The sequence below is a fragment of the Mixophyes fleayi genome, chromosome 1 (assembly GCF_038048845.1).
Source record: "Mixophyes fleayi isolate aMixFle1 chromosome 1, aMixFle1.hap1, whole genome shotgun sequence".
Classification (NCBI taxonomy): Eukaryota; Metazoa; Chordata; class Amphibia; order Anura; family Limnodynastidae; genus Mixophyes; species Mixophyes fleayi.
Genome location: NC_134402.1, coordinates 335,892,946 through 335,913,394, shown reverse-complemented (window position 1 = coordinate 335,913,394; position 20,449 = coordinate 335,892,946). Strand labels below are relative to the sequence as shown.

Genomic DNA, 20,449 nt, shown 5'->3' with positions numbered 1-20,449 from the left:
TATAACCAAATTTGCAAAACCAATCCAGCATTATAAGTCCATTGGTACTGCAATATTACCAAGTTCACACATTCTGCAGTATCTTGTGCTACATATAATGGAGACCAAAAATTTGGAGGATAAAGTAGGGAAAGATCAAGACCCACTTCCTCCTAATGCTGAAGCTGCTGCCACTAGTCATGACATAGACGATGAAATGCCATCAACGTCGTCTTCCAAGCCCGATGCCCAATCTCGTAGTACCGGGCATGTAAAATCCAAAAAGCCCAAGTTAAGAAAAAGTAGCAAAAAGAGAAACTTAAAATCATCTGAGGAGAAACGTAAAGTTGCCAATATGCCATTTACGACACGGAGTGGCAAGGAACGGCTTAGGCCCTGGCCCGTGTTCATGACTAGTGGTTCAGCTTCACCCACGGATCTTAGCCCTCCTCCTCCTCCCCCCCCCTACAAAAAATTGAAGAGAGTTATGCTGTCAGCAACAAAACAGCAAACAACTCTGCCTTCTAAAGAGAAATTATCACAAATCCCCAAGGCGAGTCCAAGGGTGTTGGTGGTTGTCAAGCCTGACCTTCCCATCACTGTACGGGAAGAGGTGGCTCGGGAGGAGGCTATTGATGATGTAGCTGGCGCTGTGGAGGAACTTGATGATGAGGATGGTGATGTGGTTATTGTAAATGAGGCACCAGGGGGGGAAACAGCTGATGTCCATGGGATGAAAAAGCCCATCGTCATGCCTGGTCAGAAGACCAAAAAATGCACCTCTTCGGTCTGGAGTTATTTTTATCCAAATCCAGACAACCAATGTATGGCAATATGTAGCTTATGTAAAGCTCAAATAAGCAGGGGTAAGGATCTTGCCCACCTAGGAACATCCTCCCTTATACGTCACCTGAATAACCTTCATAGTTCAGTGGTTAGTTCAGGAACTGGGGCTAGGACCCTCATTGGTACAGGGACACCTAAATCCCGTGGTCCAGTTGGATACACACCATCAACACCCTCCTCGTCAACTTCCTCCACAATCTCCATCAGATTCAGTCCTGCAGCCCAAGTCACCAGCCAGACTGAGTCCTCCTCAATACGGGATTCATCCGAGGAATCCTGCAGCGGTACGCCTACTACTGCCACTGCTGCTGTTGCTGCTGTTAGTCGGTCATCTTCCCAGAGGGGAAGTCGTAAGACCGCTAAGTCTTTCACCAAACAATTGACCGTCCAACAGTCGTTTGCCATGACCACCAAATACGATAGTAGTCACCCTATTGCAAAGCGTATAACTGCGGCTGTAACTGCAATGTTGGTGTTAGACGTGCGCCCGGTGTCCGCCATCAGTGGAGTGGGATTTAGAGGGTTGATGGAGGTATTGTGTCCCCGGTACCAAATCCCCTCGAGATTCCACTTCACTAGGCAGGCGATACCAAAAATGTACAGAGAAGTACGATCAAGTGTCCTCAGTGCTCTTAAAAATGCGGTTGTACCCACTGTCCACTTAACCACGGACATGTGGACAAGTGGTTCTGGGCAAACGAAGGACTATATGACTGTGACAGCCCACTGGGTAGATGCATCCCCTTCCGCAGCAACAGCAACAGCTGCATCAGTAGCAGCATCTACAAAATGGCTGCTCATGCAAAGGCAGGCAACATTGTGCATTACAGGCTTTAATAAGAGGCACAACGCTGCCAACATATTAGAGAAAATGAGGGAAATTATCTCCCAGTGGCTTACCCCACTTAGACTCTCATGGGGATTTGTGGTGTCAGACAATGCCAGTAACATTGTGCGGGCATTAAATATGGGCAATTTCCAGCACGTCCCATGTTTTGCCCACACCATTAATTTGGTGGTGCAGCATTACCTCAAGAGTGACAGGGGTGTGCAGGAGATGCTTGCGGTGGCCCGCAAAATTGCTGGACACTTTCGGCATTCAGCCAGTGCCTACCGCAGACTAGAGGCACATCAAAAAAGCTTGAACCTGCCCTGCCATCACCTCAAACAAGAGGTTGTGACGCGCTGGAACTCCACCCTCTATATGCTGCAGAGGATGGAGGAGCAGCAAAAGGCCATTCAGGCCTACACAGCCACCTACGACATAGGCAAAGGAGTGGGGATGCGCCTGAGTCAAGCGCAGTGGAGACTGATTTCCGTGTTGTGCAAGGTTCTGCAGCCATTTGAACTTGCCACACGAGAAGTCAGTTCCGACACTGCCAGCTTGAGTCAGGTCATTCCCCTGATCAGGCTGTTGCAGAAGCAGCTGGAGAAAGTGAGGGAGGAGCTGGTAAGCCATTGCGATTACAGCAAGCATGTAGCTCTTGTGGATGTAGCCCTTCGTACGCTTTGCCAGGATCCGAGGGTGGTCACTCTTTTAAAGTCAGAGGAATACATTCTGGCCACCGTGCTCGATCCTCGGTTTAAAGCGTATGTTGTGTCTCTGTTTCCGGCGGACACAAATCTACAGCGGTGCAAAGACCTGCTGGTCAGGAGATTGTCCTCTGAAGAGGACCGTGACATGCCAACAGCTCCACCCTCATTTTCTTCCACATCTATGGCTGCGAGGAAAAAGCTCAGTTTTCCCAAAAGAGGCACTGGCGGGGATGCTGATAACATCTGGTCCGGACTGAAGGACCTGCCAACCATTGCAGACATGTCTACTCTCGCTGCATTGGATGCTGTCACAATAGAAAAAATTGTGGATGATTACTTTGCTGACACCATCCAAGTAGACATGTCAGACAGTCCATATTGTTACTGGCAGGAAAAAAAGGCAGTTTGGAAGCCCCTGTACAAACTGGCTCTATTTTACCTGAGTTGTCCCCCCTCCAGTGTGTACTCGGAAAGAGTTTTTAGTGCAGCGGGGAACCTGGTCAGTGAGCGGCGAAGGAGGTTGCTTCCTCACAACGTTGAAAAAATGATGTTTATAAAAATGAATAATCAATTCCTCAATGAAGTACAGCACTGCCCTCCAGATACTACAGAGGGACCTGTGGTTGTGGAGTCCAGCGGGGACGAATTGATAATGTGTGATGAGGAGGAAGTACACACTGTAGGGGGAGAGGAATCAGAGGTTGAGGATGAGGACGACATCTTGCCTCAGTAGAGCCTGTTTAGTCTGTACAGGGAGAGATGAATAGCTTTTTTGGTGTGGGGGCCCAAACAAACCAATCATTTCAGTCAAAGTTGTTTGGTAGGCCCTGTCGCTGAAATGATTGGTTTGTTAAAGTGTGCATGTCCTATTTCAACAGCAGACCTCTCAACTGCAGCTCATCCCTCCTCTGCGGGGATAATGTCTCCTGTGCTCTGACACGTCACTCTGTGTACTCTCAGCCTCAGGATCTGACACTACAGCTACCATGCCTCTTGTAGCAGCCCTCACTCCAGGGCCTCTTCCATGTGCAGTGTCCCCCTCTCTCTTGGGTTCACTATAGTGGCATGGAGTTCTCCCCCTCATCCAGGGCACACATTCCTTGCCCTGGCTCAGTCACCACGCTCAGACTTCCAGGCAATGCTGGGGGAGCCTGGGAGCTTCCACCCCAGGTCCCCAGCTACAACTCTCCTCTCCTGTGTCTTCTCTCTCTTTCTGACACTTTAAAGATCGTGCCTTTAAATGAAAAAGTCAGTCTTCATTGCACGACTATGTGCAAGTGCAACAGGGACATTTTTTTGGGTTTACAAAGTCAAACAATAACACTACGACCCTGTCTGTCTGGGGTCTGTCAATGACGAATTGTCTGGAGCATGTTTTGAGGAGGTATTGTGGCCCCGGTATCAAATTGGGTACCGGGGCCACCCCACTATGCAGTCCAGATACTTGTTTGGTGGAATTCCGACACGTGGAGGGTTTTTTAATTATATTGTGGCCTCGGTACCAAATTGTGTACCGGGGCCACCACACTACGCAGTCAAGATACTTGTTTGGTGGAATTCAGACCAGTTGAGGGTTTTATTATTATATTGTGTGGACCACTCTATCTATACCACACTACAACTCTATACCACTCTATTTCCTACTTTAATTCTATTTAATTCTATTTCCTACTTTAATTCTATTACTAATTAATTAACATAAAGAGGAACAAAAATAACCAATTTTACCAAAAGTATAATATGACTTAGACTTACAAACACTACACTTGAAAGATCGTGCCTTTAAATGAAAAAGTAAGTCTTCATTGCATGACTATGTGCAACAGGGACAGTTTTTTTACAAAGTCAACTAATAACACTTGGACCCTGTCTGTCTTTAACATACTTAATGGGATCTCAATGACGAATTGTCTGTAGCATGTTTGGAGGAGGTATTGTGGCCCCGGTATCAAGTTGGGTACCGGGGCCACCCCACTACGCAGTCCAGATACTTGTTTGGTGGAATTCTGACACGTGGAGGGTTTTTTAATTATATTGTGGCCTCGGTACCAAATTGTGTACCGGGGCCACCACACTACGCAGTCAAGATAGATAGATGCGTATCATAGATAAAGTACATTCAGTGGTGTGGGGCAAATTGAAAAATATTCAAAATGCACTGACATTATCAAAAACAAGAGGTTGTCACACGCTAAAACTCCAACATGTATATGATGGAGAGGATGGAGGAGCAGCCGTATGTGTAGTGTAATGCAGACCTGTTGAAGGTTTTTTATATATTTTATTGTGGTGCCCAGTGCCCACTCCTCTACGCAGTCCAGGTACATTTATTGGTGCGATTCATAAAAGTTCAGGGTTTTTAAGATATTGTGGTGACCCACTCCTCTACGCAGTCCAGGTACATTTATTGGTGCGATTCATAAAAGTTCAGGGTTTTTAATATATTGTGGTGACCCACTCCTCTACGCAGTCCAGGTACATTTATTGGTGCGATTCTTAAAAGTTCAGGGTTTTTAAGATATTGTGGTGACCCACTCCTCTACGCAGTCCAGGTACATTTATTGGTGCGATTCATAAAAGTTCAGGGTTTTTAATATATTGTGGTGACCCACTCCTCTACGCAGTCCAGGTACATTTATTGGTGCGAATCAAACAAGTTGATGGTTTTCTTATTATATATATTGTGGTGACCCACTCCTCTACGCAGTCCAGGTACATTTATTGGTGCGATTCATAAAAGTTCAGGGTTTTTAAGATATTGTGGTGACCCACTCCTCTACGCAGTCCAGGTACATTTATTGGTGCGAATCAAACAAGTTGATGGTTTTCTTATTATATATATTGTGGTGACCCACTCCTCTACGCAGTCCAGGTACATTTATTGGTGCGATTCTTAAAAGTTCAGGGTTTTTAAGATATTGTGGTGACCCACTCCTCTACGCAGTCCAGGTACATTTATTGGTGCGATTCATAAAAGTTCAGGGTTTTTAATATATTGTGGTGACCCACTCCTCTACGCAGTCCAGGTACATTTATTGGTGCGATTCATAAAAGTTCAGGGTTTTTAATATATTGTGGTGACCCACTCCTCTACGCAGTCCAGGTACATTTATTGGTGCGAATCAAACAAGTTGATGGTTTTCTTATTATATATATTGTGGTGACCCACTCCTCTACGCAGTCCAGGTACATTTATTGGTGCGATTCATAAAAGTTCAGGGTTTTTAATATATTGTGGTGACCCACTCCTCTACGCAGTCCAGGTACATTTATTGGTGCGAATCAAACAAGTTGATGGTTTTCTTATTATATATATTGTGGTGACCCACTCCTCTACGCAGTCCAGGTACATTTATTGGTGCGAATCATAAAAGTTCAGGGTTTTTAAGATATTGTGGTGACCCACTCCTCTACGCAGTCCAGAAAGATACCTTTTTGCAACGTTTTGGACTAATAACTATATTGTGAGGTGTTCAGAATACACTGTAAATTAGTGGAAATGCTTGTTATTGAATGTTATTGAGGTTAATAATAGCCTAGGAGTGAAAATAAGCCCAAAAACTTGATTTTTAAACTTTTTATGTTTTTTTCAAAAAAAATCCGAATCCAATACCTTAAATCCGAACCGAGACCTTTCGTCAAGTGTTTTGCGAGACAAATCCGAACCTCAAAAATAACGAAAATCCGGATCCAAAACACAAAACACGAGACCTCAAAAGTCGCCGGTGCACATCCCTAATTAAAACAGAAATGATTATAAAATATGCACTTCCTAACATAATACTGAAGAAGAGTGAAGATCAATCAGTAGACACATACGAAAACAATGCCTAGCCCTTACAAATGTCTGTAACTCTACAGTGACATCTAGTGGCTTGGAATTAAATTGACCAGATGAAAGCATCCAAGTAGCACATTGTTTCCAGTAGAGGAATTCCTGCTGTGCTTCTGCTTGCCAGCAATATGAATCCAGCTTAGATATTGTGAGAATAGGATAAAAGGCATGACAGATTCCCAGTTCTGCAAGCATTGACCTATTTTTGGCTGTAACGTAATTAACGCAATGTATGCATCATCTTTGCTAGGTTAGAAATTCTATTTTATGTGTGTCTCACTAGGTTGTGAGCACCATATTTTCCTTTCTTCCCATGTACAAACTCACTTGAAGAAGATACATTAGAACACTGACAATATAAATGTGAGGTTATGGCATTAAAACCTTCCTATTCAACCCTCCATGATTAGCCATGAGACTTTTAATTTTCTTCATCATCATTATCATCATCAATTTATATAGCGTCACTATATCAAGTGCATGCCGGCATGTCAGATTTTCCTTTAGTGCCTGAGAAGGACGCTGTTTCTGTCTTAGTGACAGATTCATTACAACTCTCCCCTGTCAGTGCAAGAAGAAGGACTCTTTAAGAAGAACTTGTTTGTGTTTTCTAGGATTCTCCTCTAACAGGAAAATAAATTCCTGTCAGAAATGTATTCAATTCTTCTACCTCAGAGTTTGAGTACAACCTCACACTCCTCCCTTGTCCTCTCTCAGTTCTATGGGCTCTCACAGTGCAAGATGCAGACACAGAGAAAAGAAGTGAGTTTTCTGGCAATTACAGGCAATATTTCCTCTTTCCTGGCATTCCCGGAACTAGCAAACTAATGGTGCCCACAGCAGGTGCACCGGTCCTGACCATAGCCAGCAAAATAATCCATCCCAGACTAGACAGATTGATGATACCCGTACCCAACACAAAGGGACTTGCAACAGCAAGTCTCCTTAGAGGAAGAATGCCAATCATGCTTCTCCTCCATAGCAGATGCAGCTGGACCTTTACTGTTTGTATTGGACAAACCAAAAAGAGAGGATGATTTAGTATGTTCCTTAGACTCCGTAGTCTCTAAATATGCCCTTCTTAAGGCCATTAGTAGAGTTACTCTTATTATTGGACAGTCCTTTAAGTACATTCTTGCCCAACCGATCTTGTGGCTGTCTACAGCAAGACTTGTAAATATGGCTCCCAAGTCTTTAGACTTTCCAAGTTTTACTGATGCTGATTTGTTTGGACCTCAATTCATTGAAGGACTTAAAGTCTGCTATAAAGACCATTAGATCCTTTGTGGATCTACAAAAGTGCACAAGGCTACCAGAGAGCTGTTTTATCAAGGGGGTCGAACTGCAAAAGCCAATGGTTCGGCTTGTGATTATAGAGGCTCAGGGAAAGCCCAGAGAAGTGGGATCACCTATAAACCATTCAATTCCAGGGGCTCTGGATCTGGTGCCTGGAATTCCACCAAGTAAGGAAAAAATTATGGTAAGTCTTTTCATTTTTCATTGTCAACAATTTACGCTCAAAAATCTGTGTGGAATTGTATATTCTCCCTGTGTTTGCGTGGGTTTCCTCTGGGTGCTCCGGTTTCCTCCCCACTCCAAAAACATATTGGTAGGTTAATTGGCCCTAGTCTCTCTCTCTCTCTGTGTGTCTATGTTAGGGAATTTAGATTGCAAGCTTCAATGGGGCAGGGACTGATGTGAATGAGTTCTCTGTACAGCGCTGCGGAATTAGTGGTGCTATATAAGTAACCGATGATGATGATGATACTTTACTTGTGTGGCAACAAGTTACCACAAATGGTTGCTAAGAGCAATTCAATCAGTTTTAAACCTACCATTCATAGTTTCTTCTTCAGATATTTTCTTGTTCAAGGAATTGCTGTCAGAGGTTAGACAAGGTTCTCACTTCTGCCCTACATCAAGGAAAAATAGCTAGCCTGCATTGGAAAGGCTGGACCAGTCACCTGTTCCCAATCAAAAAACAGGACGGTACTTTCAGACCAGTACTGGAAGTCAGGACTTTGAAACAAAAAAGATTTTGCATGGAAGGCTTGACACATATCCCATTCTAACCACAGATTGCTAGTGCATAAAAGTAGCCATAAAAGAGGCATTCCATTGTATATCAATACACCCAAACCACAGGTGGCTTCTGAGGTCTCTTTGGAAAGACAACCTCTATATAGTTGATGAACAGATGTCAAAATTAATTTTGACTCAGATTGTTACCTTTGTAGGATTCGATTTGGACATCCATTCCTTTTCTCTTTCAGTTTTGCCTGCACAAAATTACATTCTGAAGGCCATTAAGAAACCCAAAGTGGCGCTATGCTGTTAGGCGAAGGTCCTAGGGAAAATTATTGAAATGACTCCATGGATTTTGCATGTACCTCTACATTGCAGATTCTCAGAGTCTGCTAAGGTCTGCTAATTGATTGGAGCCCATAACAATTGGTCAGACAGCATTTATCTAACTCGTCATGTTAGACAGGAGCTTTCTCCGTGGTAGTCTTTCCCATCCTCCACCTCGGCCACTCTTGAATCCCCTCCTTACATATCTATCACAACAGACATGTCTCTCATAGGATGTGATGATTTCTCTCAACAAAAAGCAGTAAGAGGCTCTTTGTCAACAATCAGTTCTACACATAAGTATGTTAGCTAAGAGCAACAAAATTGGCTTTAAGAGCCTTGGGGTATATTTACTAAACGGCGGGTTTAAAAAGTGGAGACGTTGCCTATAGCAACCTATCAGATTCTAGCTGTCATTTTGTAGAATGTACTAAATAAATGATAACCAGAATTTGATTGGATGCTATAGGCAACACCTCCACTTTTTCAAACCCGCAGCTTAGTAAATATACCCCTTAGTTCCAATCACGTCCAGAATGTCCCCATTCAGCTGCACATGGACAACATAACAGCACTGTCAACAGCATACTTCTTAACAAGATGGGGGGCCCTTGATATCTCTATGCAGGTAAGCGTTGGAGATATGCGATTAGGACGTCCCCGAAGAACATTTCTTAACCGCAACCACTTGTCAAAGTAACTGAATGAGTACATGGACTATCTCACCACAGAATGTTCCTAGGTATGGTGGCATGGAAAGATTGTACAAACCTTCAGAAGATCAGGTGCTGATCTCTTTCCCAATCCTTGCAGTGCCCAAGTTCCTTGTTTTGTGTCCAGAATTTCGTCAACAAGAGTGTGGAAAATGATGTCCTTCTCTTGGACAAAACTGACTTGTCCCTATGCCTTTCCCGTCAGCTCTTTACTGAGAGAATTACACTAAGTCAAATCAGTCACAAATGATTCCTGTATACCCAGTTTGGCCAACCAGAGCCTGTTTTCCCATAATAAGCCAGTTATGCAAGTATCCCTATGTAACTCTAGGGTTCTCCAAGGAATGCTTACAAGGTACCCTAGACCTGCTGGAAACTCTGAATCAATGTATATGGATGGTAACATTACAAGGATGCTAACAAAGCTAGAGTTAGCATCATGCACAAAAGCGTTTATTAATGCATCTTTGTGGTGTTTAGCTCTAAAGCTGGGTACACACATATGCAACCAGAGTGTGTATGCTCCCACAATCAAGTTTTATTGTACCAAAACACATTGCATCTGTTGATTTGGTTTTCTATACGTCCTAAAAATCACAATCAATGAAACAATGTATTTTCAGCAGATGGTTATGAGAGATGAAGATCACAGATATGAAGGTAAGTTGTGTTGAGCATGCCGATTTATGTACATGTGAATCAGCATGTTTAAAAGGACTTTTAATTGTTTGTGAACTTGTTAGAGACATTGCATCTGAAGTATGATTGCATAGGTGTTTACCCCACTTAACCTGATTCAGCCCAAGTTACTGCAAATGGAAACCAAATCATCATCTCAATTAATTTATATAGTGCTACCAATTCCGCAGCGCTGTACAGAGAATATTTGTCATTCACATCAGTCACCGCCCAATTGGAGCTTAGAGTCTAAATTCCCTAACACACACAGACAACATTGTTAATTTTGTCAGCAGCCAATTAACCCGGAGGAAACCCAAGCACAATGTGAAAAGTAGAAAGTTTTAAAGTTTTAGATTGTCAAGTCGGCCGGAATGTAGAAGTCTACTTACTGCACTTGACACATTGCTATTATTTGCGGTATCTATCTAGCCCGTACTTACCAGCTTTTTGATGTTTGGTGAGGACGGAGGGGGACAGGGCGTGGCGAATTGCATCATTTTGGCCTGCCCCCACAACGCATTGCCGCAAATGCATCATCTTCCCACTGGGGTGAGGCAAAAATGGCGCAATTCACCAAGAATCGCCTCATGGAGGCTCCCATCCTGACAACTTCTCCTGGAAGTTCCAGGATAGTTGCCAAGTATTAAAAACAAAACCAAAATATTTGGAAAATATGTTTTCTACTCAACCATGGTCTCTAAATGCTTACATAAATGCCCATTATCAGGAGAAGTTCGTTTACAGTATATATTAAACACACTAGATAATTTGTAACATTACATTTAATCATGTTGTGTTCATTTTAGTTTTTAATGTGAAATTAACGTTACACTTAATATAATACAAAAGACAGTAGAAGACGGAGCAGAAGACGCTGTATAAGAACCGAATGACAGAAGTGAACACAGGGTAGTTAAGTAGGCCTGGTAATTATCAACTCACATCTGCCACAAGCAATATGGCCGCCATCAGCAGCTTCTCTCCGGAAATGACGTTTGTGCTGCGTCACACCACTTGATACCCCATGCTGTACTGCGCGTTCTTTTTACGTCATCATGCGGTTCAAAAATCGGTAAGAAGCTTATGTTGTAAACGTAATCTGCAATAATAATAATAATTAGTAGTGATGGCCATTAGTAACATACTTCTCCGTGTAGGTATTTCCTGTGTGAGCTGGTACTAGAGGATCCTCGCTGGAGGCAGAACATCTCGCAGGGCACGGTGCTGTATAACGTGAGAGACGCGGTGACCCGACTACACGGCGACTTCGGCGCTGCGGCATGCTCCATATCCCTGTCAGGTGAGCCCACTACATGGACCAGACGGGGAAATCGCACCACCTGAATCCAAATAATTAGATGTTCATAAGTGACTTCTAAATGTCATGGTCATTTTTAACTCAATTTTCCCATGCCCCTATCACAAGTTTGACAACTGTTAGTAAACTATAATGAGTCCGTTAAATATACCGATTTTCATCCATCAGTGAACAAAAAGTGCAGGTTTAAAAGGGCTGTGGACCTCTTACAATCGCTGATCTCCAGTTTGGTGTTGGTGGGAATTAACTATGGTACATAATTAATAGATTATCAAATACATTGTTTGATACTCCAGTATTTTCTTAATATGGCTTACTTTCTTCATTTCTCTAACTGATCTTTTTCTTTAGCATCTCCTTCTTTCTGTCAAAACCACTACTTTTTTTTCATTAAATATCCTTTTTTGAATTGGTTGGGCATTCATTTTATAGGACACTGCATATAATTGTAAGCTTTGTAAATGCTTACCTGTGTTTTCTGTTACAGTGAAATATCTTAATGCCTACACTGGCATCATCCTGCTGCGATGTCGGAAGGATTTTTACCAGATTCTGTGGTCGGCCCTTCCTTTTATCACCAGTTTAGAGAACAGGGGTCAGCGATATCCATGTTTCATCAACACATTACATATTGGAGGTAAGAAACCTGTCACTTGGTATGATAAATAAGAGTAGAATATAAGAAATAAAACTAATTAGAGGTGAATTGGTTTTGGTGTACTCGGAGGAAACCAAGGGTCAGGCTAGTTGGACTTTTATAGCTACAGCCATTGGACTTCGGTTAAAGTGGTACCTCTAAGCACAGGACTTTTGGGAGTTACTTGTGTCCATGTTATCCAGCGGTTTAATGATGTATATGTGTTGTAAAGTTGTCATAAATGTTGCTATATATTAAAAATATACAGTATGCCAATGTTGTGATATATTTCTAAGGTAAACCTATGTTGGCATCATCGGCTATTTATATAGCGTCACCAATTCTGCAGCGCTGTACAGAGAACTCGCTCACATCAGTCCCTGCCCCATTGGGGCCTACAGTCTAAATTACCTAACATACATATACACACACACACACACACACACACACACACACTAGGGTAAATTTGATAGCAGCCAATTAACCTACTTGTATGTTTTGGGAGTGTGGGAGGAAACCAGAGCACCCGGAGGAAACCCACGCAAACACGGGGAGAACATACAAACTCCACACAGATAAGGCCATAGTTGGGAATTGAACTCATGACCCCAGTGCTGTGAGGCAGAAGTGCCAATATGTATTTAATACTTGACTAGTGTGTAACCTGTTGTAGTCTAAACTGTAAAATATGGCTTTTGCAGTCTGCAAATTGATAGTCTAGACACATTGACTTTCTATAAGGCACCATTGAGTTAAGATTGTAACCTGTAATTTATGTTTATCTATTTAAAATGTAGGCTTGTGCAAAGAGTGTCACATGTGATCAGATTAAGTTTTGGAGGCCAGGTCAGCAGACTACTGTGAATAGGCAAAATATATTTTGCTATAAATTAATGGGTAATGGGTATTAAGAAATGCTTCTAAGGACCTTGCCAACACATACCCAGAGGCACTGAACTGTCATCCGCAGGGTGCTTTTGATCACCTGGCTATTGTGTATTGTTTTTTTGAAAAGTTGCAGTTTTTGCTGTGTCGTGTTATATTACACCCTCAGTACCAATAAAATGGTGTTGGACCTGCACCTGTTATCGGTCTGAGTGATCTAACAGATGATCACACATACTGACAGAAAAAAATGAAGGGCTTTAATGCAGTAAGAATTTATGGTTTTAGGTCAACTAGTTCCTCAGTAAAATACACATTTCACATTCACGGCCTTAAATAAAAGTACTTTATCAGTTTCCTTATACAATACCTCATAAACCCTATAATTGACTTTATTAAATGAGTCCCGTTACCCTCATCAGCAGTGTATTCTCACTAACGTTGATGGACATGCCCTCTAACACCACCTATACCAAATCAAGGCCTGCACTTCAGAGAGGCATTATCTTCCCTGATACACAATTGGGTAGATCAAGCTAACAGGCTAAGTTGTCAGCATGATCCTGCTCACAAATCCTCTACTCGCAGTTGACCAAGGACCTACAGACAGACATACTTTTGCAGATTGTGCCCACATGATCATAATAGTAGTGTAGTGCAGCAATTAGAATCCTATTGCTCATTAGTCCATAGATTTTTCATACCCACAGCTGTATCCTGTGGTTACATTGTCCCTCTCCCATTGTCTGTGTGGGAGCAGTATGTGACAATTAGACTGTGTGGTTGGTCATTTAAGCTGCCTCATCAATGTATGGGATCTGTGCAGTGTATATATTAATAACTACTATTCAGAGAATGGGTGAAATTGGTCATTGCAAATTTCCATCATTTGAATTATCTTCATGTTTTGTTTAAGAAAGAGTTTAGTTACTGCCCATACTTACTTCTTCATGGATAATAGCAAGAGTGACAGCTGCAGGATAAAAACAAAGAAACAAAAGAGAAAATATCACATTGTACGATTTGGAATCTTACAGTGACAAAGATTCTTATTGAAAACGCTTTATATGGTAATCTGCTATAATGGTCAGAAGAAACTCAGAAAATAACGAGGAGAAAAATACACTGGTGAGGGGGTGTGTTGGTAGCTTATTGTAATAAATCTGAAAAAGACGTGCTAATAGCAAGGGAAATACCAATACAACTCCCATTCCACATAGTGCTAACTACAACTCTCATTACACACAAGTGCTGAGTACAACTTCTTCATTCTGCCTAGTAGTTAACAGAGATCCATATGTTCCTTGTATATAATACAAATGATGTGCCCCAAGTACAGTCACACAGTACCACAACCATTGCTCCAAGTACATTGTATCAGTCACAAACTTCATGTCACTACACACTGCCCCCATTTTACAGTCCCATATTACATAATCCCAGTCTACATTGGCATTTACGGTGGTATGCCATACCGTCACTTCTACTGCCGTCATTGTAAAACTATTAAAGTCCACTTACTTACATTTTTTATACGGCCACTTCTAAATTTCTACTTCCAGTAGCGAACAGGGAAATACTTTCTGCATCTGCGATGCAAGAGAATTGTGGAGGACGGAGTATGGACATACTGTTAGTCAGCCTGGTGTGATGACTTTCGTCTTCACACACAATGGAACTGTCAGTGCACCTTCATCCTACACAATATTAAATCCCCGAGGGATTCACTTATGGCTGACCAGGCCCACCCACAAAGTCATCATCGCATGAGGGGTAATGGTAATAACTTAGGAGTTAAAGGTCTTTCCTTCACAATATAAAATGCATTTTAATTCAATAGGAAAAAAAAAATACAAAGTTCAATGTGTAGTTTGTATAAATAGAGCTCTGCTGACACATTATACTCTTTTATAGGTACTATACGTACATGCCAAAAAAGGCTTATCCAGTACAACAGAAAACAGTTGGTACTATTATTGAAAAACTGTTCAAATCCTGGTAAGTAGAGTTTCTTTTGGGCAGCCAATCATGTTCATTCACACCACTAAGATGTGCTTCTGTTACAGAGGAGAAAGTAGCTATCCGCCAGTCTATAGCCAGCTGCTCCTTGCACAGTGTGGAAGAGCCAGAATTCACGACTGCCACGGAAGAGGAGATGGACTAACTGGGTCTTGATGAGATAAAAGTGAAATTCAACAGAGACTTTTTTTTTTTTTTCTTATTTATTTCAGGCATTTGGTAATTAAGAATGTCTGTCTTTAGGTGGCTGCTAAGTTTTTTTTTCCCAGCTTTTCTATGTCTGTCTTTGATAGATTAAAGGCCGACTGTAACTAAAGTAATAGGTTACTAGGAAGAAGTTTATTGGATTGTAAAGTTTTTCAGTACATGCACCTTCTCTATCTAGCAGTGTACAAGTTATTTTTATATAATACTTCCCATCCAGACAGATGTATAGACAACACACCGTGAAATCTATAAATATATCATTGTTTCCACACACTTCTATAGTGTTGGGGAGCTCTGCAGTAACTGCTAACATCTGGCACATATTTGACTGTAATAGTGCTAGAAACTTGTCTGCAACATATTTAGAGTTGCTGAATTCACAGCCCAAAGCTTGTCTCTATAGTTATTTTATGTTAACCCACTTGGTGCCTAACTATACCAGTGAGTGCTGAAACGAGGGCCCTATGCACTGCTCTGAAAGCTGGACAACAGGTGCTACAGTCAAACTATAAAAGCTGTCAGCTGTGTAGTTAGTCACCCTGTCCCTATAAACTAAATATGTGAATCATTTATAGTGTACTACAGACTGATGGGTTTGTGACCTTGTGCCTTTATATGGATATGGAACTCTTTAGTGTTGGTAATATCTGGTTTGGCATACATTATCTTCTTTTTTTTTTTGTCGGCTACATTAGGTTTTTAGCAACTCCATGCAGTGTTCTTCAGTAGGAATACTGAGTTCAGTGCATAGTTCTAATAAGTTTGTAGAACATATTTCTATATACTCTTGCATGAATCCTTTATTAAGAATATTCAGTTTTAGGCTGATGGTCCATTAAGCACATTAAATCGTACAGTAACTTGCCATAATGGTAAAATGTATCCCTATTATATACTCCTATTATATTTGAAAAGTGTTATTCTTATGATAAGTGTGATTAAAACAAAATACAAGAACAGTTGTTTTATAAGATAATATCCCAGAGCGACTGGTATTTTCATGGGAGCTTTCAATGTAATTTCCGTTAAAACGACGACTCTTCTTTAAGAGCTCTTCTGTATACAGCCCTCCCTGCTGTTCTCAGCTGCCATTTTAGAATTGATAGCATGTGATCGATTGTTTCAATTGTGTGCTCATAAAGTGGGTTGCTGGCTTGATCCTAGGTTTAAGTCATGTGGAACATCTTTCCTTTCAATTGACACGAATCTTCACAGATGCAAACAACTTGTGAGCAAGTCGCACATGACACATCTACTTCAGCGTCTCTTAAAAATGCTACTGCCAGAAAAAATTACCCGTTCTAAGAGTCACAGCGCACCAATGTGAGATTATTTTGACAATCGGTCAGACTTAAAAGGAAAGCCCAAACATATTGACCCCAATCTGATACACCTCAGTGTTCTCACCAGCACCTATTTCCTGGGTGCTCTACCCATCTCTTGGAGCCCAACAGGGTCATATTATAATAGAACAAACCATTATTTCTCCTATTAGAACAGGCACTATGTGAGCACTACAGCCAGCAGTATGTGTTAGACCACTGACCACCAGTCTGACCAGTCCTGGTAGTAACCTCCAACATTTTTCAATATTATTATAAAGTATTACACTGTCCCCATCTGGATAGTTCTCTCTTAATGCCACCTGGCTGGCAATATTTTCTTTAATGGTATTGTACAAATCAGCATCTCGGACAGTCCCTATGAATTCTGGGAGAAAAAAAAGGCAATTTAGAGCCCTTTGTACAAACTTGCTATAGTATAATTAAGTTGCCCACCCTTCAGTGTGCACTCTGAAAGTGTTTAGCACAGCCGGGAACATTGTGAGCAACTGTCGTAGGTTAATTCTATAAAAATGTTGAAAAACTGGTGTTCATTAAAATGAACTACACATTATATTAGGAATACCATTGTTGCTGCCAATTACCAACTGAATCGCTAACCTTGGATTCCAGTGTGGCTGAACTAATATTGTGTTGGTGATGACATTAACATAGAGGAAGATGACCACTGTTCGCCTGATGTCCGTTAGTACATTGTTAAAATCCTTATCTGTTCTACAAGCAACAACCAAAATGTTGTTTTTTTTGTGGAGTCCAAACAAATGAAGCACTTTAGCCACTAACGTACCATTGCCTGTTGCTGCAGTGCTTAGTTTGTCAAACTATGCTTGTCTTTTTTTAATATACAACATGGGAGGGCACAAGGACAATTTATTTTACATTATGGGCTTTGCCCACCTTGGCCTTCTCTAAAATTACAATTTATTAATGCCACTGCGATCCCTCTAATGATCTTTTATTACTGTTGCTGCTCTACTTTTCCAATGTGTCACATCCTATATAATGTTAATAAAAAAAATTCAACCATTTTCTTTCTCAAACCATTTCACTTGGGGGATGGGCCTACTTTGGAATAATCTTCTTTTCTAAAATGGCCTTATCAGTCAGTGCTCTGCCTGTATGTCTTAATAATCTAAGGAACAAGTTTAAGCTGCCACCCTATCTGCCACTATGTTTCTTGTGTATTGAATATTTTTTTAAACTGCTATATATTAGTGCTGGTGTTTTGTTGTTATTTTTATGCAGCCTTTGGTCGATAAAGGTTAAAATATTGACTGTTGTGAGGTGCTTGTTAGAAAATAGATCATGGCTTTTAATGATATAAATAGTAATTTAGGAGCAAAAACCACTCAAAATAACATGATTTTCTACCCGTTTTTGACCATATTTAATGAAATCCAAATTACAAACACAAGGTTTTTTTTCTGTGACAAAACCAAAACACAGGGTTTGCACACATGTCTAAACTTGGGCCTCAGGGAAGGGAGACAACCTGTATGCAGCCTTTTTTTTTTTTGGTGAGGAAACGGAGGTATGGTCTGAATAAGAATTCATGGGCTATTTGTGCCTAGTGCTTTGATAGGCTACACATTCATGTATATTAGCGCAGTCCACAGAATGAATGTCTCCACTGTGTTTTATTATAGGCACAAGTCCACCAGTCATTATGTATTTTAGACATGTTGGATGACAGATGGCAACTTACAGTAATGTTGCTGTAAACTGAACTATGGCATCTGTTACCACATCATTATTTAGGAGAACTATACCAACAGACTGACGGATGAAGACTTATTACAGCACATAACCTATAGCATTTGAGTGATAATGCCAAATCCAATTCCCATCATATTTGTTAACTACTCCTTTTTTGCACTTGCACATTGAAAATAGAACAAAGTTGGCCATGGCTTGGCAACCATTTTGCTCGGACGTGCTCTGGTTTAGCTTCTGGGCTCAAGCTTGAAGAATCTCAACAATCAAGTCTTCCTTTACCCTCTGTATTTTGGGAGATTTGAACTCCACAGGCACCTACCACCACTCGTGACACTGTCCTTAACTGTCCCTGGATTTCCACTTTGCAGCCTTGTGGCCAGACATGGCCCCCACACAAGCCTCTTGTGTGGTATTCCGATAACTTTCATTTGGCAGCACAGAGGCCTAGTGGTTAGCACTTGTGCTTCGCAGCATGCGTTCGATTCCCGACCATGGCCTTATCTGTGTGGTGTTTGTATGTTCTCCATGTGTTTGCGTGGGTTTCCTCCAGGTGCTCTGGTTTCCTCCCACACTCCAAAAACATACTGGTAGGTTAATTGGCTGCTATCAAAAATTGACCCTAGTCTCTACCTCTCTGTCTGTATGTATATGTGTGAGTGTGTGTATATATTAGGGAATTTAGACTTTAAGCTCCAAACGGCGAGAACTGGGCCCATTCATACAGATTCTTCCCTTTCTTACTGTTCCTCTGGCATCAGGATTGCCAAATCTTGGCAAGAACTCTCTGAAGCCCAAGGTTTGCTCCAAAGACTTAGCCTAGCTCCAGCTCCCTACTGGAATTGTCCCAGCCCTCCACTAGTGAGCAGTTCATCTCCACTTCCGAGACCTCAAAGACGAGAACGGACAACAGTTTTGAGATCTGCTACCCACCAATGTCCTATTCCCTTAATGGCATCCATCTGCCCTCTCATTTCCAGTCTGTATTCCAGTGTATTTCCCATTTAGCCTTTAACCCTCCCTCCTTGTACTGGAAGCCATGGTCAGGCTAGTTCAGGGATCTCTACTCCAATATGCTGACCTTTGTGCCAAATTCCCCAACCTCGAACCCAATATTTTGGGGGGTATTTTCAACACTTTTATACAATCTCTGTCGGGCAGGCCCCCTGATCCTTGAGGAAAGGTGATCTCTGCTCTTTATATTATCCCCATTGATTGTTCCCTGAAATCAAGAGGCTAACATGAGGGAGGAGGGGGGGAGGGGGGGAATAAAACCAAAATGCCAATGGTGCCATTCCCACCATTGCATTCTAACATTTTAGAGTACAGCAGGACCTATTTGTCATGCATTTCAGCATGTTACCAGTATCATCATTTTTATAGCGCCACTAATTCCGCAGTGCTGTACAGAGAACTCACTCACATCAGTCCCTGCCCCATTGGAGCTTACAGTCTAAATTCCCTAATATAGACAGAGAGGGAGACAGAGACTAGGGTCAATTTTTGATAGCAGCCAATTAACCTACCAGTATGTTTTTGGAGTGTGGGAGGAAACCCACACAAACACAGAACTCCACACAGATAAGGCCATGGTCAGGAATCGAACTCATGTACAGTAGATTGTGTAGCGGTAGAAACACAACATGAAAAATTACTAAAAGTGTGGTTTAATTTTCATGAGCTTTTACCCATTTCCTAGTGCATGTGTGAATGAGCCCTTAGTCTCTTTTGACCGACCCTATATATTATCTGCTACTGGTGATACTGTTCTATAGTGGTCCTTCTACACAAATTATCAGGACTTGCACATGTCCCAATTTCCCCACCAAATTATTTTCCCCATTTTAAACGCCTTATGCAAATAAAATTAACAGGACAAGTTGGAATACATTGCTTTATTTGTTTTACCTTATTTGATACCAAAAGGGAAAGTTGTTTTTATGGCATAACCAAACCAAAGGCCACATGGATGTGCTGGTTAATCGTTTCAAGATTATGTCCCAATTATGATGCAAACCACACCTGCTAGTAATAAACTGCCCAAACCTAAACACTCAATCACTTATCTACAGTTATGAATTGATACTGATGTGTTAATTTCTATGCATACAAGACATTTCTGAGTTTGTGGAGAGAACACCATACAGAAGAGCCCACCTCCACTACTTCCACACCTACCCACTGTGGATGCTTGACAAGATGTTCTGGGTCACCAGCTCTGTAACACAAGTGAACCAAGTCAAAGGGGCATATTCAATTCCGATTCGCGGGATCGCGCCGGAACGGCCGCGAATGTAATCCGCGGTACCGCAATAACGTGGATTTTCATTTGCAGCCCATAGGGCTGCGTACGAAAATCTGCGTTATTGCGATACCGTATTACCG

General features: G+C 41.7%; 1 protein-coding gene across 1 annotated transcript; it reads left to right on the top strand.

Annotated features, from left to right (window-relative positions):
* The first annotated feature begins 10,967 nt into the window (after window positions 1–10,967).
* Window positions 10,968–16,067, top strand: POP5 (POP5 ribonuclease P/MRP subunit). The gene is made up of 5 exons (XM_075215063.1): window positions 10,968–11,014; window positions 11,100–11,242; window positions 11,748–11,897; window positions 14,697–14,780; window positions 14,849–16,067. Exons 1-5 carry the CDS (start codon window positions 10,998–11,000, stop codon window positions 14,944–14,946), a joined length of 492 nt encoding a protein of 163 aa, XP_075071164.1. The 5' UTR covers window positions 10,968–10,997; the 3' UTR covers window positions 14,947–16,067.
* Window positions 16,068–20,449: the final 4,382 nt, after the last annotated feature.